The sequence below is a fragment of the Lycorma delicatula genome, chromosome 8 (assembly GCF_047948215.1).
Source record: "Lycorma delicatula isolate Av1 chromosome 8, ASM4794821v1, whole genome shotgun sequence".
In the NCBI taxonomy this organism is placed as follows: Eukaryota; Metazoa; Arthropoda; class Insecta; order Hemiptera; family Fulgoridae; genus Lycorma; species Lycorma delicatula.
Window position 1 is genome coordinate 130,845,850 of NC_134462.1, and position 24,937 is coordinate 130,870,786.

General features: G+C 30.8%; 1 protein-coding gene across 5 annotated transcripts in view; it reads left to right on the top strand.

Annotated features, from left to right (window-relative positions):
- Positions 1-21,967, top strand: part of LOC142328912 (disco-interacting protein 2 homolog B-A-like) — a 164,667-nt gene extending 142,700 nt beyond the window's left edge. The window contains exons 4-5 of one of the 5 annotated variants that reach the window (XR_012757380.1): positions 953-1,181; positions 20,913-21,956. Coding sequence is in view for 4 of the 5 variants with exons in the window: in XM_075373078.1 (XP_075229193.1) it covers positions 14,914-14,948; positions 20,913-21,156 (279 nt within the window). In the remaining variant the exon portion in view is untranslated. Of the gene's footprint in view, positions 1-952; positions 1,182-14,846; positions 14,949-20,912 lie in introns of those variants that run through there. The other 4 variants (XM_075373079.1, XM_075373077.1, XM_075373078.1 and 1 more) reach the window with 4 other exon arrangements.
- Positions 21,968-24,937: the final 2,970 nt, after the last annotated feature.

Here is a 24,937-nt window from a genome sequence, read left to right on the forward strand (position 1 = left end):
CGACTTTTAACATCTGCTCTTGGATAAAATGAGCTGAATTTTTTTGGGGGAAAATTACTTGTGATACGATTTGTAATCTAAGCAGGAAAACAACTCCTACACCTGATTGAAAAATTTAGCAACCCATCCATCTGCCAGGAAAGTGACGCTAACAATTCTTTGTAATCTTAAAGGTCCAATTCTGTGATTTTTTTTCTAAAACTGAAATTTCAATTACCAGTATCTTGCAATACCAAAATAAAGGTACACTTTATGGAGAAAAAGGAAGTCTTTTCTTAAGAAAACTTATGTTTGCATGTAGCAAAAACACTTGAAACCACTAAAATATTGGGTTGGGAGGTTCTGTTACATACACTTCATTTTTTTTGGTTACATACAGGTTTCGTTTTTGTTTAGTCTTCTCAAGGTGTACCATTGGAGTCAAATTTTACAACAAAGAAATGAAAACAAATGAATAAAACTTGCTCAGACTTGAGATTAAGATTTCCTTTTTGCTGGCATAAAAAAAAACTAGCAGAGAGAGTGATTGGTAAAATTGTGAAAATGTATCTGAGTATTATGTTGAAAAATATGTATGTATTAAGTAAATAGTATTAAACAACAGTAATTTATCTGTTCTTCTTCAATGACCCTTGTAGAATACTACAAACAATTTATGAAACAAATTGAATTTTATTGTAAATATTAAATCAAAAACATTTTTTTAATTTTTAATTTTACATAAGAGCACAAATTTCCCATTTTGTACTGCACTGAAAATGTACTTTTTATTATCACTTAATTTACATAATATTCAATGATATATCCATGGAGATAAAAGATTCCCATTGGAGACAAGTTTTCGGTGGATAAGTAGTTAATTAGGGACTAGTTCACATTGTTTCATTATAATGCTTTTTTTTTTTTTATTCATTTCGTAGTAGTGTTATTTTTATTTTATTTTTTCTTTCAGCAATGTGATTTATGGAATTTAGCAAGTGCTCCTGAAGTTTCTAGTAAAGATTTTTATGTTGAATCACTCGCAAATGTTATAACGCCATCACATACAGAACCAGGCAGGTTACTTCAACATGTTTCTCAAATTCCAGGACGTATGAAAACTCCACCTCATGTAATACGTCATTAATTAGTTAATTAATTCATTTTTTCTTTTCAACCATTTACCATACATTTTATAATAGGTATTAAAAATTTTTTTTTTTCATTAACCATTTATGCCTATTGAAGTTTATAAACCAGTCAGATTTTATTCATTTTTATTTTGGTTTTAATGATGTTTCAAATATATAGTGATTTTAATTCATACTTATTGAAGTAGTTGTACTTTTTCATGATCATATTGAATAAGATGGTTGTAGTTAGCTTAGAGAAAATTAGTTATTTTAAAAAGTTGTAACTAAATGCAAAACTGGACTTATTAACTGGAGTAATTGGTGTTAAAAGTTATTGAATGTTTAGACAGTTATCTTAACACTTTGTTAGTACTATATCAGGTTTGGAATAGCAGATAACTACTATTTTAAGTGGGTGGTTGGTGCTAAATTTTATAAATTATAGAATGCACCACCAAGTTATAAAAAAAGATACTTTTCATTAACAGACAAAATTTCTAAAACTACATCAAAAGTTTAAACATGACTATTTGACTTTGCAGTTGTCCGTTAGAGATGCCTTTCACACTTCTATTCCGGGTTTACTGTAAATTGATTTTAATTTTACTCTTCATTGTTTCAGTATTTCTGCTATGTATTTTTATGTTTAAAATCTACATACAGTATTAAACAAAGCTTTAAAGCTTAATAATCATGGAGTACATCTTAATATGTAATGATATAGATAGAACACATTATAGAGTTGTCATAGTCTTTTCATATCAGTTTTGTCAGTTTTTATTGTATCGACAAAAAAATTCATTCTTTTTTTGTCACATGCATTACTGTGTAAAACCACTGTAATCTCATGTGTATGTTAGGTGTCACAATCGTTCTCTATATTAAAGTTATTCCATCCAAATGAAAGAAGGAATGATGGAGATTTCCTTTGCCTTCTTGTCTTTGGTTCGCTGCTGCAAAGCAGAAATAATATTGTTCATTCAAAATAGTATAGTATTGTTCATTCTACTACCAATTTACCATAACATTAGGTTGTTTTGGTAAGATTTTACATAACTTTATTTCTTTTAACTTGTTCATTTTCTTCCAAAATTAATTATTTTACCACTGATATATTTTTCTGAAATTTTAAGTAACTTTTTTCATAAAGATTGTTTATCATTTATCTTATACATGTAATATTTATTCTATAATTTATAAATTTCCTAACATAATATGTATATTTTTACCATTTTAAAATTATTTTATAAACAAAAATTATGTTTACCTTGTCAAGTAGTATTCCATTTCTAATGTTCTTCAATTTGCTGTTGTACAAATTTATTGAAATAATGTTAAATATTACTAATATCATTTATTTAATATTAGAGACTAAAATCTGGACTTTATAAAAAAAACCTAAAATAAATAAATTAAAAAATATATTTTTTTTTCTTTTAGTAATAGTTTTATTCTCATCTTTTACAAAGAACACATATCTTACAAAATTTCATTGTAACTTAGTATCAATTCTTGCAAACTTAAAATAAAATAAAAACACTTATATAGACTTGCATAGCTATTTTGTATATACACATGTATATTAATTTAACACTATAATTCATAATGGACTATTCAGAGATACTCGCATTTGATTTGAGTCCCAGGTTCGAATCCCAATCAGGCATGGCATTTTCACATATGCTACAAATCATTCATCTCATCCTCCGAAGCAATACCTAACGGTGGTCCCAGAGGTTAAAAAAAAGGGTCTGAATCCTTTGCACCATATTTTTTGATACCCTTCTTAGGACATCAGGGCTAATGGAATTCATCTCTGGACTAATGGGGCTCACTCTGGGTCTTGTAGTATGTGGGTTTGTTTGATATACATGTCTTTCAAAAAACCCCCAGAGAAAGAAGTCTGGCTGGTGACAATAAGTCAGGGGAACGAGGGAATCACAGATCTTTTGAGATTATGCAATTACCAAACATTTCTTTCCAAAATTCCATGGTTTTTTGGATGTATGGCAGGTTGCCTCAACTTTTTTCAGGTAACAATAGTGTTCATCAGGCTGGAGAAGAGCTATAGATTGCATAATTATACCCTTGAATGCCAGACTGTCAAGGGTTTCATAAAAAAAATTGGGCCCACTATTCGTTGTCGAGAAATTACACACCAAACCTCTATTTTCTGCAAGTACAGTGGCAATTCATTTAAGATGTTTGGGTTTTGTGTTGACCAGTATCTTTTGTTCTGACTATTGATGTAACCGCTAAGGTGAACATACACGTCATCACTAAAAAACACATTATCCAGTATGCTCATTCCATTACTTTCCACCTGGTTGATAAACCACTGGCAGTACCTTATTCTTTTAACAATATCTGGGGGTTCATTTCCTCTATGCAATGTATTCGGTATGCATGTAGACCTAATTTCTTTGCAGCCTTTTGGGCATTCCCATACGATATTCCTGTCTGCGATGATAATTTATGCAAACTTCTCCTTAGAGGCTGTTCAAGTAATGCACGTACCTCTTTCATTTTCTCTTCTGTCACTACTGAAGCTTGCCTATGATTCGCTTTAATGTTGAGTTGTTTGGCTCAGGTACACGTGTAAAAAACACAAAATTGTTCTTTAACATAATCATATGATTTGCTTCCAAAGTACACCTTGTCAATAAACACCCATTGTGCTATTGAAAACCAGATGATTATTCACAAGGAATATGCCGCATCACATCATACACATTCTGTAATCATAAAGACCATATGCTTTGTGCACAAAAATGATTATTGTATTGTGATGTCACCTTCCAGTAGGAGGTTAGCAAACTAGTTAGAAAAATATCAACTATTTTTCAAAAATTGTGAAAATGTCAGTGTGCTCAAGACAAATGTGCACGATAAATTGTCGTACTGTGTACTGATATATTACGATTTTTAGATCGTAAAAGAATGAAAACTAAGTGATCCTGAGGAAATCCTACGTGGGAGTTATTAACTATTTAACTTAACAAATGTGAAAATTGGAATTATTAAATAATTGAATTGTTTATGCTGTCATATTAATATGCAACTTTTTGAAAGATAGAAAAAAGTAGAAATAATGATGGTGTAAGATGATTTATGAAGTGGGGTATGATGATTTGAAATTCTAAATATGTACTTGTTACTTATTAATGTACTTGATTTTTTATACTTACCTGTAGGTAAGGTAAGTTTAGACTTATCTACCTTATTTAAACTTATCTTAATTCATATGTAAATAGTATACTGAATGTTTTAAATTGAATTGTTAAATTCACTGCTTCTAGAATCACATCGCTGTAAAGTCATTTTTACTGTTTCTAGTTACATTCATCCATTTTTAATTTCTGCTATATCATGTATGCATATCATTTGATCATCCTTAAAGTCAAAAATTAAATCTCTAAACAGTTATTTTATGGCAAGTAGCTGTTTGTATTGGTGTAATAAATATGAGGGAATGTTTTAGCTTTGGGTGATGTGCATTGTGACAGCAAACTTAAGTAGGATGGCCTATTATGTATAATGTTTTTTCTGACTATTTTACTTGACAAATCAGGCTTTTAGTTAGAGAAATATTAAACTATTACTAACAATATTTGAAAAATAAACCAGTTTATCAATAAAAGTTTAGTAAGACTTTCCTGAATTAACATTCTTATTATAATTACTGTTCTCTCAATTATTAATTCATCTCTAACAAAATCTCTATTGGGATCCTATAAATACTAAGTTAATATAATTTATCTATCTAGCATTTTGATGGTTTTATGCCATTTTTTTCTTCAGTTATTAAAAAGTTAGTTTTTCCACCATTTTGGGGTCTTACACTTGATTTTTACAAAATTGATTTTTATATATTTTAGTAAACCTTGCATTAGTGCATTTGCACCAACTCGATAGCTTATGCTGTTATTGCATAATAATTATTATAAAATTCTAATTTTGGAGGCCATTTTGAGATAAATCTGATAACTGATTGCAGCCACTCATGTATTTTTGTAATCAAAATCCAAGATAAAAAGTATATTCACATATACATATTGAATTCAACAACAAAATACGTTTGTTCGTTGTACATAAAAAAACTGAGTTTATTTAGGAATTTGACACACTTATGTAGTAGGAGCTATAAAAATACCATGTTTTATTACATGAGGGTCATAAAAAATAAAGCAGAATTTTGCTGCTTGGACTGAGGAAGAGCAGTGAATGTGATGGGGCACTATGAGTAGTTAGTTAAATGTGTGGAGGGAAGCATCTGGCCAGCCATGCCTGTAGGTCATATTCCCATGTCAGTAATAGAATGTCTGAGCAGGAGGTACCATTGTCCATTGTGCATCAAATTTTAGTCTGATTTCTTGCCAACAAAGGTGTCAAATACTCTGAAATTTTGACTTTACTCCAAGCACAATTTGGAGATGCTACCTTGTCATAATCTCAAATGTTTGATTGGGCCAAAAAATTCCAAAGTGGCCATTATGCATTTGAGAATGAGTCACAAATGTTGTCTGTAGACTAGTGACAATGATAACTATCACTGAAATCAGAGGTGGGCATGAGTGTTGGGAATGTGCATACAATATTATCAGACACTCTTGAATACACCAAAGTTTCAATAAGGTGAGTTCCATGTCTTCTCATTAAGGTACAGAGAATTGTCTGTAAAGACATTTGTCAGTGACTTTTGAGGAAGGAGAGGAATTTTTTGACCGTATTGTGACCTGTGATGAAACATGGATCCACCACTACACCCCAGAAAGCAAGAGAAGTATGGAATGGTGGAAAAGTCGGGAGGGGACACTGATCAAGACCAACAAATACTTGTCAGCTGGAAAAATTTTGGGACTCAAAATGTGTGCTGCTGATTGATATCCTGCACGAACAAAAAATGGTAAATGCAGCATACTACTGCCAGTGTTGGATGATGTCAGAGCTGCTTATTGCAGAAAATGAAGCTGGCGACTGATTCGCAATGCCCTTCACAATAATGCACGACTGCATACAGCAGCTCAGACTTGCTAAAATTCATTGGACATTCTTTGAACACCTGCAAACAAGTACAAACTTGTTACTGTCTCTGATTTCTACATGTTTAGTTTGCTTAAAGATGCTTTTGGAGGGGAAAGATTCAAAGTCGATGCCGCAGTTGAGCATTATGTGTGTAATTGGTTGTTATGGCAGCCATCTTGTTTTTTTAGATGAGGGGATCAGAAAGCTACCTATCCAGTGGAGAAAATGTATTTCTGTTGAAGGGAACGATGTAGAAATATAGGTAATTTATTTGTAATTTTATCTAACATCAATAAACCTATGTAAAAAAATTCTGCTTTATTTTCAAATGACCCTTGTACAGTAATATAGAGAAAGTGTTAAAGGTTTTTTTTTTAATTGATTAGGAATACTATAACATGTTAAGTCATAATCAATAGAGATATTTCTCTATAAAAACTGTAAGTAACAGATATTGAATTGAAAAATGGCACCAGTTATGTGTAAGTTTAACATCTTTATTATTCAGCTGTTCTGATTTGAATAGATATATAGCTCCACTGCTAGAAAGTTTTATGTATTTGGGCTGAACCTGGCTTGTAGCGCCATGCAAGTATCAGGTTGGATAGTTAAGTTTTTATTTTGGGGGGAGTTATGAAGTCATTGGTTGACTTTGGCATTTTTCATGGATTCTGTTGCTTGCTGGAGCAGAAGAAAACACCAAACTAATGGATGAAGTTCCTTTGTGTGTATATATGTATATATATATATATATAAAATATTACAAACTAGCTGGTCAGGAGGTTTCACCCTTAGATCCTCACTTTGTTTATTATCTTCATACTTGTGAGAATAATACTGATGAATAACAGTAATTCTAGGTAAATTTATAAAAACTATCAGTCTATTATAATTTCTTTAGAACAGCAACAGTTTTCTCAGCACAGGACTCAAAACTTTGAGAAGTCTGAGATATGCGGTTTTCAGAATAGTTGGCCCCAATCTTAAAAATAGTAGTCAAGTAACCAGAGCTAGGTACAGCCAATTTGGAGTATTATGTCGCAGTGGCAGTGGCTGTGTTGGGTGATCCTGTGCCATGCATCGTCGTACCTTTAATGCTGCTTTCCTCAGTAATCAAAAAAGATATCGAAAAGACAGAGAACTTTTTGGTAGAAAATTAAATTTCTAATACTGCAACTGGTGACTGTTGAATTTGATCGGCCATTATAAAGTTTAGTATTGGTGAGGAATGTAAGCTGGTTGTTACTGCAGCCATTAAAATGGCGACCATCTTCAAAAGTGAAACATTTTATAATGGTAATAGTCCTATGTTCTTTACAGGTATAAAAACTATGTTCATGCAAAATTTCAGCTGTCGGTTTAGTAGCTTTTGCGTGAAAAAGTAAGACTACAGATACCACTACATTTTTATATATGTAATAAATAATAAATAATTTAACTTAGCAAAAACAATTCTTTTGTTATTGTATTTGTTCATATTCCCCTCTGTACTAATATCTCAGACAAAAGTATAAAAACCGTTTACCACCAAGAGTACAGAATTTGATTATGCTTCTTATCTTATGTTTATTTTTTTAATAGCGCTTTCGAGGTTTTCCCTCATCAGTTAAAATTTTTCTTTCAAATCACATATTAAATTTAAACCATTAAAATTATAACATATAAAAATATAGTCATAAATATTAAAAAATATAAAATTAAAAAAATAATTTTTTTTTCATGTGGCTAGCCACACATACAGTACTGAACTGAAGTTATTTGAAATTATATAAATGTGTGCTATTGTCTGAGGCGGTTTTGATAAGAAAGTCGTCAAATTCTGTCTGTACATTAATCAAATTAAACTTTTGTCTATACTTGTATATATAATATTTTTTATTATCACACCCTTTTATAATTCCTACTATATTTAAATTTGTATCTGAATTGGTGATTGAATGTTTATTGATTATTAAATGATCTGCAAGATTGGAGAATCCTAACTTATTGTTTTTATAAGATCTAAAATGTCCATTTGGATCTAAAACTAGTAGATCATTTAGGGCAAGGTTTGCAGAACATTTTAGATCTTATAAAAACAATGCGTTCAAGTTTTGCCAGCAAATTTTTTCAGTTCAATAATTTTAAGCTCTACTTGTATCTTGATAAAATAATTCCTTTTTATTGAAAAACATAATGAAAATTATAAATTATATGTTTCTAATTTTATGATTCGTAGTTAAATAAATACAGAAAAACTAGCTATTTATAATCTTGTGGAGGACTTAATGAAAATTCAATTATGGGACTATTGTTTTGTGTTTTTGTTCTTTTCCAAACTTATACAATAACTAAAAGTATAGCAAATGAATACAGAATGACTTTTGTTAACTTGTCAATAAGTTGTACCCTATTCTGTAGATCATTAATGATTTTCTCAGATTTGTCATTTCTTCAAAATTACTTATTTCCTCTTCGGCCAAGTGGAATTTAAGTTTTCCAATAGTAGGAATGCATTTATATTTATTTCATGTAATGAAGCTACTATTCCACATTTTTAAGTTTGTAATAAATATTAAACCCATTTGATGTTATTTGAACTTCTGATGATTGAGTTTGGCATTTTTCTAAGAATGAAATAATTCCAGATTCAAACAATTTTAATATATGTATTTCGCATTTAATTTCTAAAATCATTTGAGCTGCTGTTGAGAAAAGCCATTTGATATTATTTATTTCTTCTATTAGAGGATTATTTATTTGTTTTTATAATTTTTTTAAGCATGATCTGTATTGTCATTAAAAAAATAATTCCACATTTATCATTTTTTTGTGCATTTTTTAGAACGAATCATTTGTCTTAAATTCAATACTTTTTTCTATTTCAATGCATCTAATTATGTTGCATTCAGTGATATACATACATAATTGTCTTCATTTACAACAGTATCCATGGGAAATACTAAGGGCTATAAAAATTAAGATTTTTATGTTTTAAATCCAATGGGTAATGGGTAGCAAGATGGAGTTAAATTAAAAATAAATGTTAAAAAATTTAAAAAAATGTTTTGTTACCACAAACCAATGGAGTGGGTTGGGCAACACATTTTTTAGTGGTTTTAAGGCTTATCAATGTTGAAAATATAGTTGTAAATACTTTCCTTTAACTCTTTTACAAAGTAAGATATAGTGAAAAAAAGAAAAATCTATAGTTATCTTTTGGGGAGGGGGTGAATATTAACCTGTTAACTTCCAGAAAAATTTTGTTGGGTGTTCATAACTACAAAACAGCTCATAAGACTAAGTTACATGTCATCCCACAACATAAATCACCAAATTTCATTCAATACAGAGCATTATTTTATTTACATCTGCTCGAAAACAACTCCAGTTTTTTGAGAAACTACATGAAATGAATTTAATTACTCATGTAATGAGTTTAACAAATTAGCTGAATTTCGGCCTGTTCTCATGTTTTATACACATGAGCAGTACATATAAATTTTGTGGGCTCATATATGATACATGTGGGAAGTACATGTAATTTAAGATTTTTATTCATACACAACTCATATTTCAAATCTAATCACCTTATAAAGTATTAGAAACAGTAAAGGTACTGTGAAATGAATAAGCAAAGCTGTGATTGTAAAAAATGTAATAAGGTAATGTTTAATCATGTTGTCATGTGTTCGTGGCTCAATCAGTATATTGAGAGATTAACAGTTTAAGAATGTTTATATAATTACAATTAATTAGTTTAATAATATAGTTTGTAAATAAATTAAGGTAAATCAATAATAATAATGATGACAATAATAATAATAATTACACACAAAGTAAAATTTAAAGTAAGGTCAGGATTATTTGCAGATAGTTACATTGTAAAAAACCAGAATTCAGTTCAATTTACAAAAGACATTATAATGACTTTTAACAACTAGTATACCATATAATACAAGTCTTAAAGTTCTTGCAAGCAAATATCTTTCCTTTTTATAAATAAAACTACCTAGCAATTTATGAATGAGTTTAATACTTTATCTCTTTCACTAATAGTCTAATAGTAACTCACCAAACCACTTCCACTGTCCATACTAGAATGCTTGTAACATCATATCAAAACTACCCTGCACCCTGCAGTACTGCACGTTGACAGATAACGTTTTCTTACAATCATCCTGGGTACAACCAGCAGTACACCTATACTCGTTTCTTCACAACTGAACTCAACTTCTCTTCCCTGGTGTATGGTGTATTTACAGATCTTGGATTATGTTCCCTCTTTTTCTGAAGAGTCTTAGTGAGATGAGTTTCATGGGCTAGATTAACCGAACAGTAAAATTAATCAGTATACAATGATCTACCACCTCCTGAGAGTGCTGCTATTAGTTCCATCACTACATTCAGAGTTTTTTTAGGAGCATTTTCTGTTTTTCTACCGTACATCCATCACTGTGTGCGTGAAACCATTCTCAATAGAGACTTTGTAGGCCTTTATGCCATAGCTATGATGATGCTAGTTTTTTGTATACTGTTTTATGCCTTAGCGTCCTTTAAAAGGAATCATTAATTTATCAATGCAAACCCTCTTTAGTTTTTTGGGGATGTGTTCATTATAGTCGCTCGAATCATCACTATCACTCAAACAAGATTCAAGTTCAAAGATGTCTTCATCAGTAGCATCTATCTTATCTCTCTTTCACTTGTATAAATGTAGTCTTCAGTTAATTGATTTACTGTAAAATTATTGTGTTTAAGTTTTTATCCCTTTCTGCTTGATTGGACATTTTTAAATTTAATAATTTTGTTTATAAAGTCCATAAACTTATCTTAACACACAATATTTATTAATATTTAATTCATGAATTGCTGTTAATATTTTGTTCATGAATTACTTTTTCTATAAAAGTTTTAAATCAAATGTTCATAAACAATGAAAGTTAGTAAACATAACCTTATTTTTAACACAAACTATTCATAAACACTATAGTGTTACTATTATTTTGTGCATAAACAATAAAACCCAATACACACAAAACAAAACTAAACTTCTTTGTGAATAGAAATAATAAAAAATAACATGATCAAAATAATAAATAAAACAATGCGGGTTGGTATCAACAATACCAACTAAAATTACCTATATACAACATTAAAAATATCAACGTGCAGTAGAGAAAGTGTGTTGAAAAAGCTCAGCCGACATTCAGTGTTGCCAAAACTGCAAAACCCAATGGTACTACATACTTATTCACAACCCAGAGCATGCATTAGAATAGTGCATGCAAATCCATGCACTGTGTATTAAAAAGCAGTATGAATGTTTAGAACTTGCCTTGCAGTTATGATCATATTGCACACACATGGGTGGTGAAGCAAGACCAAGCATGTATCACAAATTATATACAAGGGTCTGAGGAATTTATTAGAATGTTCTAATATGTGATACATGCGGGCTCTAGAAGGGATTTAAGTGTAAATTTAAAAATTATGTAAGTGGGACTTAGCAAGTTAAATAGAAAGTTTTGCTAGTTTGTGATCTTGATAAAAAAAACTTCATCTTTTGTAAGAAAACATTTTTTGCTAATGTCTTCCAGTAAAGACTTGAAATTTTATTTTGGCCAAAACACCCCTACCTCTTTTTTCAATTTTTGCAATACTTTAATAGATTGTTTCCCTCCTAACAGTAGTACCTGTCTACCAAGTTTGAAGAAAATCAGTCAACAGGATCCAGAGTACTTATTTATACACACAAGTACACATGTGTACTTATATGTACACACATTTTTTTTTTTGGGGGGGGGGGGGGTTTCTGGGTGAACAAACATCTGAAGAAAAAAATTTTTTGGACTTTGGAGCATTGGAATAAATTTTTTCACAGATTATTTAATTTATTATTTTTTTTTGTTAATTTTTCTTTTAAATGCCTCTAAGCCACAGACTTAAAACAAGCCCAATTTTTTAACTTTTTTTTTATTTTTAACTGAAGAAATAGGTAATGAACAAGGTCTGTTTAGAAAATAACCAAACTTTATTTGGTACTTATCGGTTACCTGCCAGCCACATACAATCATTTAAATCAGTGTAATATTAATCAAACCGCTCACTTGTCTATTACTGTAATCCATTGCAACTTACCTCACATGAATTTTGCAGCCAGTCAAGTGTCCGTAATCATCTCAATTGTAACGTCAAACGCATCTTTTTCATGAACTTCTTACCACCACATGAACTTCACCAAGTATAAGTCCAGATTATGGCTTCTGTACTACTTCTTGTTCTGCCATTTTACGGAGCCCCACAATTTTTCAATGGTTTGCGTGTGGACGCATGCAGTTGGATTGACAAAGTTAAAATGGTGGTTCACTTGTAAGTGCTTTAATCCTGCTTCTTCGATTTTGTTCATTATATACACCCTCCATGAATCCATGTACAATGCTGATCCTTCCATTGCATGTTTTTTAATCTCTTTCAACATTGAAAATGATCGATCAGGAACCTAATCTAACCTAACCAATAAGTACATGGCAGGCAGATAACCGATAAGAACCCTTTATTTTTTAATCTTTATTATTGATTTTACAAATTATTGGTCCTTGTCTCCTTCAAAGGTACTTCCTTCATTCACACACTTTTTCCCAGTAGTTAGTGTTTCCACTTTGCGAATCAGTCCAGGATAGCTTAATTTGAAATGGTGCATGACGAATTTGCTTTAATGTCATCAATAGTCTTAAAATGGTGTCCTTTTATCACTGATTTTAATTTCGGAAATAAGAAAAAATTGCAAGGAAGCCCACGTCTGGTGAGTAGGGAAGCTGAGGGAGGACAATCATTTGATTTTTGGCACAATACTGACAAATTGACAAAGCAGAGTGTGCGAGCACTTCTTCGTGGTGAAGGAACCATGACTTGTCTTGCCACAACTCTGGTCTCTTTTTGCGGATGTTTCACGTAATCGTTGTAAAATGCATTGACAGTATGCACGGTTCACTGTTTCACCTTGAGGTAAGAATTCAAAATGCATAATTCCATTAAATTCTAAAAATCAGAAAGCATCACTTTGACATTGGATTGAGACAGATGTGCTTTCTTGGAGCATGGATATCCTTTGCCAATCCATTGTGATGATTGAACTTTTGTCTTGATGTCGTAGTCGTAAACCCAACTTTCATCTCCCATTATGATCCTATGCATTAATATTTCATTGTCATTGGCTTTTTCAAGAAGTTGCCGACAAACGTCCACTTGATGTTCAATTGACTGGCAACCACTTTTAAATCGTGAAAACTATTTGCAACATTGCATAGACCCAGAGTATCATTTCCGTAAACTTGTCTCAAAAGTTGAAACTTTTGTGTAAATTTTTCCTCAGTTTCACACAAAATTTTTAAGTTGTATTATTGCTTCTGAAAATCGCGTATTACAAAAATTGCTTCTAACACTTAAACATGTTGCACTCAAATAACAATAACGTGAAAACTCAACTGATATCTACAATCAAAGAACATGTGGTTACAGAAAAGGTTTTGTGGAACACAAAACCTCCACCTGTCAACCGCACGTCACTAAATATATTCTTTGGCATGAAATTAAAAATATTCGATTATTTTCTGAACAGATCTTGTATATTTTTTAGCTTTGCAGTATATTAAATTTGTAACCTCAAAGAAGTTAAAACAGATACAGAGTGTTGATTTGAAATAGTTATTTTATGGCAAAAAATTTAGACTGAATATACTCAGGTTAATTGGTTATTTTAAGAGCTAGTTTCTGTACCTAGATACTAAATTATTCAAAAAAATTACAATTAAGCTGTAAACTGTATGGTAAGAATCTTGCAGATATCATTTCTTCTACTCAAAAAACAAAAAAATTCTGTAATATAAATAAAACTGTTTTTAACAAAACAATATTGATATCAAAAAGTAAGACTACATTTCTGTTATCAAAATCTGTTATTAATTTAGAATTTTATTTTAAAATATTCATGTTAAATATATATAATACACAATAGATGTACAATAATAGGAAGTAAACAATGTTTAATTGTTCTATATAATAAGCAAAAAATAGAAAAATTTATTAGAAAACTCTTACCAGCCCAATTTCATTTATTAAACACAAAATAATCATAAGAATTGTATTATTTTTGTAAATGTGATAGGTATTACATAAAAATAAAATCAGTTAGTAAGAGTTTTGTAACAAATTTTTCTATTTTTTGCTTATTATATAAAACGCTTAAACTATTATTGAACACCTATTATCTATTACATATATTTAACATGTATTTTTTTAAAACAAAATTTTAAATTAATAACAGATTTTGATAATAGAAAGATATCCTCTTATCTTTTTTGATATCAGTATCATTTTGTTAACAACAGTTTTATTTATATTACAGAAATTTTTGTTTTTGTGAACAGAAGAAATGATATCTGCGAGACTGTTACTGTATTATGTATGGCTTACAATTTAATTGTAATTTTTTTGGATATCACTGCGTTTTGCTACATTATTCTTTTATTTATTTTTTTTTATGAATTACTGATTGTTATCTCAATAATTTAATATTAAAATTTACTGCCTTTCTAGAACAAAAAATATACATTTTTTGAATTTTGTTATTTTGTACAAGATCATTGTATTTTATATTTTTATACAAGATTTTTTTGTACGAGATCATTTGTAAATTCAAAGGGTTGAAGTTGTTGAGTACTGATACCTAGTGGGGCGATTTGTAAACCCTTCTTTTAGTGGAAAAGTGACATATTCAAGTTCTGCAGTTCATCAAATGGAACAAAAAACCGTTGTCAAACAAAATGCAAGGTATTTTTTGAAAGTATTCTTTATTACAAATCTAATTGACCTGAAATTTAATATTTCCCTGCTTATTTTTTAGATTTTTTCCCATTCTCATTTCACTTTTGGGTTAGGTCATGTTTAGAACTGTAAACATAGTTAATTGGCTTTGCCGTGCTGTCCAGTTCTGCGGACTCTTACTGGCGAAGTTCTAAGAAACTTCTCTATAAATTCATGTTTTACATAATTAATAATTAGATTAAGAATGGAGCTAAACTTTTATGTTTAACCTAGAAAAATTCCCCAAATATCTTCCTAATTTTTTTAAGTTTTTAAAGATTTTAAATGTACACTATAACAATCTTTTTTTTAGAATAATTCATTAGATAGACATCTCATAAATAATACAGCAAACTTAAAAGTAATGGATTGTACTGATTAAAATCAATTTATTTTTAAATTTATTATTTTGGATTTATGATGTTTTGTAATAGAAAGCAGTACATTTGTTTGTTTACTTTACCTGTTTGAGTCTGTTATGATTGTGATGCATATAAAGCATCTGAATTGCAAAAGATGCCAGTCAGAATTGCTTTCTGTAAGATGAATAATGTGCTATACATAGCTAGTTCTTGTGGTGAACAGAATGAAGGGCCCAATAAAATATCTCTTTATGTTTTGGTTGTGCTGTTGTGCAACTCCATATTCTGTTAGAAAACGGTAAGAAGAAACCACTTCATTCCTTACTTTCCTTATTTAACATGGTATGGGGTGCTTGTTATTTTTGAGAATATGGATGCATGATTTTTTTTGAGAATAACTTGTGATGATTGATGTCAGGATGCCTATAATCATTATTATGGCACTTAGCATACATTACTAATTAATTTTTGTTGTACTTATTCCTTAAGAAAGTGCCAAATCAACAATATTTTTAAGAAAAACTTACTGTTAATGGATTCAAGTATATTGAGTAATATACTGTAGCGGTTGCTACAAGGAAAAATACTTCTGCTGCTCAAAATTATGTTGACAGCCTTAAATCGCTTTAAATAAGATGAATCTATCTCTAACTTTAACTTTTATAACTTAACTCTTTTTTTTTGTATCAGTAATGAAATTAAAGATTTTCTCTTTCAAAATTTGTTGCACTAATTTCTCATACCTCATAGCATTATTACTGTAAATATGGCACATTCAGGTATGGTTTTCAGCAACACTCATTCCTTTGATTATATTTTATAGAGGCAATTGTGAATCTGTTGTGTTGGTATGACAACTAGTCTATGTTCAATAGAAGTTTGTTGGCCATACTGTAATAGTCTTTGTACAGGTGGACCAAAAGTAACTTTATAGTTTTAAATTAATGTAACCTTTTAGACTTTTAATATAATAAATTTATTTATTTATATGATATTGTACATTTTGTGGAATTTCTTTTGATCTAGATATTAAATAATATCAACCAGCTTGCAGTATCTGGTTGTATTTCCTGGAATAATGGTATCTGAAAATTTTACACTAGAATACGGAATCCCACAGGGAATTGTTCTAAATGTTACTTTGTTTGCTTTAGCCATACAACAAACTGCTTGAGAAATCCACATAACAGATTTCTCAAGCAATTCTTTAGATGATTTTTTAATTTACTTAGAATCTAAAACTTCAGCTACAGGCGAGAGGCTATTCCAAAATGCAAAAACCCATTTAGAATTGTGGTGTAAAACACCTGGATTCATGTTTTTTTCAGAGAAAATGAAACGCATTTTATGCTTGTAGGAAGATGTTGACCCTAAACTAATTTTACACAGTGAATCAGTTGAATCATGCACACGAGTTAGATTTTTAGGAATGTCGTTTGACGACCAACTAACATCAGTAACACACTTAAAGAAGCTGAAGGTAAAATGATTAAAAATGCTAGATATGCTCAGAGTTCTATATAATACTTGGGGAGCTGATCGAGTATGCATGTTTGCATGTTCTTTCGAGCTCTGGTCTGTTCCTGCTTAGACTATAGGTGCAGGCTTATTCGCCCACATGGGCTACTACTCTAAAGATGCTCAATGCAGTCCATCATTAATTTATCTGTCTTAATTTATCTAGGATTTTGTTCAAGCCCTGTGGTAAGTCTTCTAGTGGACAGTGGTATGACATCTCTTTGGAATAGGTGAAACCAAATGATATACTCCTATGTAGCTCGCATTAAAGCACATACTGATCCCGTAGGGGAAGACACATCTTCCAGGTGGTAGTTTCAATCACCACGCCACCCCTCCATACCTAGCCCTTATGGGCTTTACCGGAGGTCATCTTCAAAACCTCGGCAGAGTGCATCTCTCAGCATTGTTCTTGCCGCAGTCAGGATGCCACAGATGCGAATGCCACGTGTGACATTCCCATCGGTGTACTACTATCATTAAGAACTTTCAAGAAAAGAACACAAAACACATCTAGACTAAGTCTCAAACAAGACTGAATAACAAAAATAAGGAACTGAAATACATTACCCATCTGAAAGGTTAAGAGTTGAGTTCAACATGCAATAACAAAAAAAAGAAAAACAAACCATGAATACAAAATAATAAAAATGTATCACAACAGAAACAGAAAGCGGAAAGCCCAAGCGACACCCTAGACCTCCTCAGCAATCTTTTCTTTTGCCAAGTAATTAAGAAATTCTCCACTGTGACCAATTCGCCCTGGTTTCACCAGTTAACACAAACATCTAACACTGACCCGATAATATCGAGCCTACAAATAGTGCCTCCATGCACATCAACTCTACTTGGAGCATTCATACAAATCATGATGAATGTCATCCAACTGTCTGCATTGCAAACATATTCCTGAGCCTACCAGGTTGAACCTTTGCAGCCTGTCCCTAAAATCACCGTGCCCAGAAAGATACTGTGTCATGTACTTGTTCAGGTTTACTCAAGAGGTGCCCTGCAAACTAACAACATCTGGAAAGAGACCATACGTTGGGTATGGTCTTTCCAACATCTGGAAAGAGACCAACGATGGGATGAGGCCCTGTGCCTCATCCCATCTAGCCTGCCACAAAGCACAAACCCACCTAATTGGCAACATAAAACTGTTGCCTCTCTTACACAAGCAAATCTGTCTGTTTCAACCCCATAATCACCAAGATCGCTTCCTGTGAAATCTTGCAGTAGCCATCCGCTACCATTAACAATATTAGGCGGCATTGAGCGCTCCGCAATATATCGCAATAACTTTTGAATTGCTCTAATTGCCTGAATGGTCTCTATACCATCCGCTACCTCAACTAATCCTTTCCCAGTCTTTTTAATGTTCCTGATTTTAAGACCTGTCTGGTCATCCCGAAGGCAACCTGAAGTTCTTTCTTCAGCTGACTGCAGGATACTACGGTTGAGCCCTTTGCCCTATTAACAAATGCAAACTCAGGTTTCTTAGAGGGTTGGCTGGTTCCATGTCTGCCCCTGACCACCTCAGCATACCTACGCAGTTGCGCCGAGGCTGGTTTCTGAGCTACAGTTGTTTCTGTAGGCCATGAAGCAAGATTTTCGAAACCCTCAACGAGAGCTGTGAAAGCCACTCAGAAGAATTTGAGTCAAGGCAATAATCTCTTCTTAATAGCAGCACTAGTAGTACACTTAGGGTTTGCTAAACAGGAAGACAAGCCACCCAGTTCTGCTAAAACATCACTGGCCAAAGGAGCAGAGCTGCCAGGCCTGCCTCTAGAGTGCAAAAACTCTTTAATAAGTGGATTCATACCCTACCGGGTGGTGGTCACCCCGTTTCTACTTCTGAACTATCGTTGTCTGGACCAGTGTTCGAGGAGGTCGAAGGATAAAGCTCCAACCCCTTCTCCGGCTAGGCTTCTTACCTACCTCACTAACATCTGTCATGGTTGGAGATGCCCTGACCTAACAGTGTACGAACAAAATGCCCGCTGTATTCCTTCTATTTAGAAATATTGGGTACAAGCGTGACGACTACCCATAGCAAGCCACAGGGGGCAGATCTCCAGCTACCCCCCGTGGCAAGACCATGGAGAGTACAGAAGGTACTCCACCTTCTGTATTCTCCTGTCATTCTGTGCACCTCTTTGCCGCTACTGGATCAAATGTATGAAATCAAAGATCAACACACAGTCACAGATTACAGCCCCCGTTCTAAAAGAGTGTGAGCAGGACTAAGGGTAAAGGCCCCTTTGCTCGTGACCAGGAGTCATTGCCACGATGAGGCGGGTGCTCGAACAAATCGTGCACCAAATCCTCTGAATCCCCGTGAAAATGGTATGAATCGTCTTAACAGTAAGGGCGCAAAACCGTTGTAACAGTTCTCAGACAGCAAGATTGTGAAACTGGGGAAGGTACACACTCGACCACCAGCTCAAAGATAGCACTAAAAAAGATTTTTTACAACACAAACCTTGGTTCGTGAAAAGAGACCAGAGGTTTGTATGAAAAGAGACCCATCATCAGCATAAGTCACAATGTGACACCTGCTGGGCACTCTCAACCACAGAAGAGATTTGAACACCACACACAGCAAAGAACTCAATATGCTGCCCTGGGGACAACCCTTGGACAGCATCTTGCCTACCCCATGGCTGCCCTTATGGAGCAGCACATTCCGATCACTGAAGTAACTTTCCATGACCTGCAATTCACTCTCAATGCATTCTCTTCTTTGCAGTTAATAATGGCTGTGGATCATTGCAGATTATTAAACACCCCAGAAATATCCAGGAAGATTCTCAGGACATATTCCAATTTACTAATTGATAAATTAGTGAAATTTGTATCACGTGGAGTATGGTGTTCTCAGTGCCTTTTCCGGGGGCGAAACCCATACTGATTCTCCATCAATAATCTGTGTGAGGTTAACCTCCCATTTATACGAGGGTACAGAACCTTTACCAATAACTGGTAGTAACATCAAGGGCCTATACGTCGCAATAAAGTCGGATCCTTGTTACCACCTTAAAAAAATAGATTTACAATTCGCTTCTTCCAACAAACTAGGAAGCATCTGCCAAACAACAATTTATTGAAAACGCATTTGATAATTCTCAAGCTCACTTCATCCGAGCGAACAAGGAGCTCTGCCATTATGTCATCAAAACCTGGGGCCTTGCCTCTACCTAAACTACAGATAGCTTGGTGCACCTTGGCCTCAGTAATTTCCAATGCACCCCTGTGGAAGTGAAGTGTAGTCTTGTACAGTCTCAGTTCAACCATTTCTGAGATGTGTGGTTAATTGAAACCCAACCACCAAAGAACACAGGTATTCATGATCTAGTATTCAAATCCATATAAAAATGATGTGCCATATAAGCCTTTACTAGGAATTGAACGCTAGAACTCTCGGCTTCCAAATCAGTTGACTTGGAAGCACACATTCACCACTAGACCAACCCGGTTGGTTACCACATAGGGCTGTCAATATTGGAAAGTGTTAATTAAAATATATATATATATATATATATATATATAAAATATGATTAACATCTTAAGCTAGTATAATATCTTTGTGTATTCATCAATCTGTTATTTGAACTGGGATAGAAAAGGGGTCTGAATATGAATTAGAGATATAATAAATATTACTTATAAAAGATTAGCTTGACTTCAAAATGTGATAGTCATAGATATGCATGCTGTAGAGGAATAAAATAAAAATAGAATAGAAGAAATAAACAGAATAAGGATAAAATAAACAGATAGATAGTAGTTTAACATTCCATTTATAGAATTCCTTAAAAATTAATAAGCCTGTTTCATTGCGTGTAAATGTAAGTTAACAATAATTTTCTTAGTGTAATAAGATAAATATTGTAAGAATACTAACGTAAAGAAGGCATAATTATTAGTAAAACACATCACTATCACAGTGGTGCATGTAGTATGCTCTTATTTCTTCTGTATATCATATACAGAAATATAAATTTCATTTGCAGTTGTTAATGTTCTAATGTTATCTATTGCTCTGTTTCAGTGCTGTGTTCACTTGGACCAATCTTCTCGTCGTCGTAGTTGAATTAGATGGTAATGAGAGTGAGGCTCTTGATTTAGTGCCTCTCGTAACATCAGCAGTACATCATTTAATAGTTGGTGTCGCAGTTGTCGTTGATCCAGGAGTAGTACCAATTAATTCTCGTGGTGAGAAACAACGAATGCATCTACGAGATGGCTTTTTAGCCGATCAGCTTGATCCAATTTATGTTGCTTACAATATGTAAAGCATTAGAACAAATGAAGTGCCATCGTATTATGATCAAATTGTATTTCATTATTTGTTATATTTATATTATTATTATTATATTATTATAGTTACAGTTATGTATAGAAACTTGTGATTAAGTATTTTTTTTTAGTGATTATTGTAACCAGTATAACAATTAATAATAAAAATAAAAATTAAACTATTAAGAAATCAATATGAAAGAAAATGGTGATAATGTTAATTTTTTTAAGTGATAAGAGAGAACATAGCCACAGTTTCATGAATTTCACTTTTTTTTAATTAAAAAAAGATAACATAATGACTGTTGCCCACTATATATTAAATTATAGCAAATAAATATTTCATTAATTTTTAAGGTATAAAAAAGCATATTGCTAATTACATTATATAAACAGCATTATTTGAACATATTAAAAAAACTGAATGTGTATTTATTTATATATTCAGTTTATAATGGTAATAATAAATTAAGATAGGATTAATAATTATTACTATTATTAAAAGTAATTATTATTAGTTTTTATCATTATTTAGACAGTGTAAAAGTTTACATTTGTATATGTATTGTGTACAGTAAGTAAATAAATAATTTGTGTTATGTAAATAAATTTAAAAAAATAAAATTGTTAATGTATGTATTCATTTAGTTAATATTTGTTAGGTATATTATTTAAAATAAACTAATCGTAAACTAATAATAAAATTATTTTATTATTAAAACTTAATTATTATTCATTTTATTGTCATTAAAAACAAATATTTTTTAAAAATATATATTACATCATAAATATAAATTTTGAAAATTAATAAAAATATTATTTATTGTTTCCTTTCAAAAAAATTACTTGTTCTTTTTAATTTTTTTTTTACTTGATGTAATGTACCTTACTGAAACTCATTTACATTTATGTAAGTACTTTCATGTTGTTTTTCTTCCTGCTTAATTTCTGATTATCCATTTTATGGTTACGTATAAATACATTTTACTACTTTCTTCCTGTATTATACATGATTTAAAATTAAAACATTCTCCTTTTATTCAAAAAATGTTTTTTCATAACAAAGTTTTATTTTGAAGGATTAACTTCTGCATCTAGCCTATTTAATATAATACACTTTTTTATAGTTACTATACCGGGCGTAGTATTTACTGCAGTTTATGTATTGATTCCACGTTACTGTGATTTCATCCACTGTATATACTGTGCTTTACCATTCTTTATAGGTATTTGGTAATTTTTAATCCACAATGGGAATTATGTTGCGTGTTTGAAATTATTTTGAGTATGCTCAGTTATGATTCAACCCTTGTCAAAAGTAGAAAAAACCTCAGAAAGTAGGGCAGCATCATATATAGTGTGCAATAGCTCTGTAAAATTGACAATATGCAGTATACTTTGTGATCTCCACAAAATATTTTAATTATTATGCAAATAAAATTTCAGTTTCACTAAAAATGTCACTGGAATCTTAATTAATAGTTATAAATATCTTACATGATATCTACGTGTTGATTTAAATATTTATATTTGATTAGAACCTGTAAATGTGTGATTTTTTTTTCAATTTGCATTACTTGTTTTGCCGATAAGCATATCCCTGCAGTAATTATTTTTATTTCTTTTTAGTCTCCTTTTTATTTTTTATATTGTAGTATGTCCTTTCTTTTGGCTTCCTTCAATTAATTGAATTAATATTCAAATAATAATCCCATTGCTTTCAGAAATTATCATATGTATAATTATTCTTTTATTACTTTTTTAATTTCTGAATAAATATTGTATGAAATGTATTTGTTTTAGTTATTTAATGAATACCTTTTTTGTTTATGTTTTTGAAAATTTAGAAATGTCTTCTCTTTCAAAATTTACATTACAAAAATTAATATAAAATTATTTTTTTTATGCTTTAAATGAAAATTGAGATTATTAGGAAAATCTATTAAAAAAAAAAAATATATTATTTTAATAACTTAATGTGAAGAACTTTAATAACTTTAATGTGAAGAAAATGTTATTATTTTGAAGGTTTACGTAATTTATTTATAATATTAAAATAATTCCTTTGCGAGTTATGCGATTTACTGTTAATATATTTTCATTCATTTTTGCCATCTATGACATAACAAATTTGTGTGTTAATGCTTTTAATATTTTACAATAAAATTCATTTTTTTAGTTATATTTTTAATGAAAAAAATATCAGAAAAAAATAATTTTATCAGACGACAAACATAAAAGCAAGAAAAAATCCAGTGTAGAGGTGGCAATAAAAAACTACCATAAGTAAATATTTTATAAGTAAAATAAAAATAAATAAATTTTATAAGTAAAATACCATATTATAAGTAAATATTTTCTAACTTGCCAGCATAGTAGGATGATGAAATTATTCATCGCTGGGTTCCTTTTTATTGGCAATATTTTTTGTGTACTATTGTTTATATTTCATTGCATGTGAAGTTTTTTTTGCAGTGGAATGTATTTGACATGTTATTGACAAGGAAGAAAGAATACTGATTATTTTTATATTTGTATAAAATTCTTAATCCTCTTGTTCATCATTTTTCTATATGCTCAAAAGCCTTTTTTCTGATTTTACTATACCATTAGAATATAATTTAAAGAAAAATATATTCTGTATGAGCATGCTTTTTAGTAATAGGATGACTCTGTCAATTTATGTTTAACAGCTGATAAATTACCCTTCCAGTTGAGAAAGAGCTATTCTGACAGGTGGACACTTTAAAATGAATTTTTGTAGCCTACATCTGCAACAATAATTATTTATGTTTATTTATGCATGTTAAACATTAAATTTCTTTCTTTATAGTGAATTTCTTTGATAGTTGTTATTATTTGTGATAAGTTAAATTCATTTTTTTTAAATACGATAATTTTTCTTTTATTTAAAAAAAAAATCAGAATAAAAATGTATAAATTGTTTGGTTGTGTGCAATAAAATTAATTGTAATTTAAGAGAATTCTCAACATATATATCAATAAATTTTCATTGTGAATACATATATATATATATTTTACTTAGATTATAATATTTTTTTTTTAATTTAATTTTACAAAGCTTTCTGCTCTTTTGAAGGTATTGGAATGACCTTTGATAATAATAACCTTCATAATAATATTGAGTAAATCAAAAGTCTGGCAATGCTTAAAATAAACATTTAAATCATTTTATTATTTCATAAAAATTTTTTTTAGTTTTATTATTTGTGTATATTGTAAATTAAATTATGATTTACGTAGTATACATACATTTAAATGTATAAATGGTTTGTATTATTTAATAAATAATGTATTGTATTATTTACTGAACAGCCATGTGTTCTTTTGCTAATATTCTTTTTTTTTCTAATTTGCAGCAGAGGAATGGAAATTTTTAATGTTATAATGATATAATTTACTTTAAATTTAGTTGTTTTATATACTATTTACAAATAACTGAATAAACAATTTTTAATACCCTGTAAAAGAGTATTTATGTTAACTATATTCTGCAGCAGCCATTTAAAAAAGATCACTCACAGTTTTAGAACACCAACTGGTTTAATGTTAAAGTTTGGGTCTGTTTCTAAATTTAGAATGATACATTGTACTGAGATTTACATTTGTCAACTTATCTGGAAATCTCAAAGGCTGTGATCGATAAGGTGTGTTTATGTGTGGTTGTATTGGTTATATGTGGTTGTATTAAAATTACACTGTAATTTTTATAACATAGTATATCCCCAGTAGTCTAAACATTTTTAGAATTCTGCC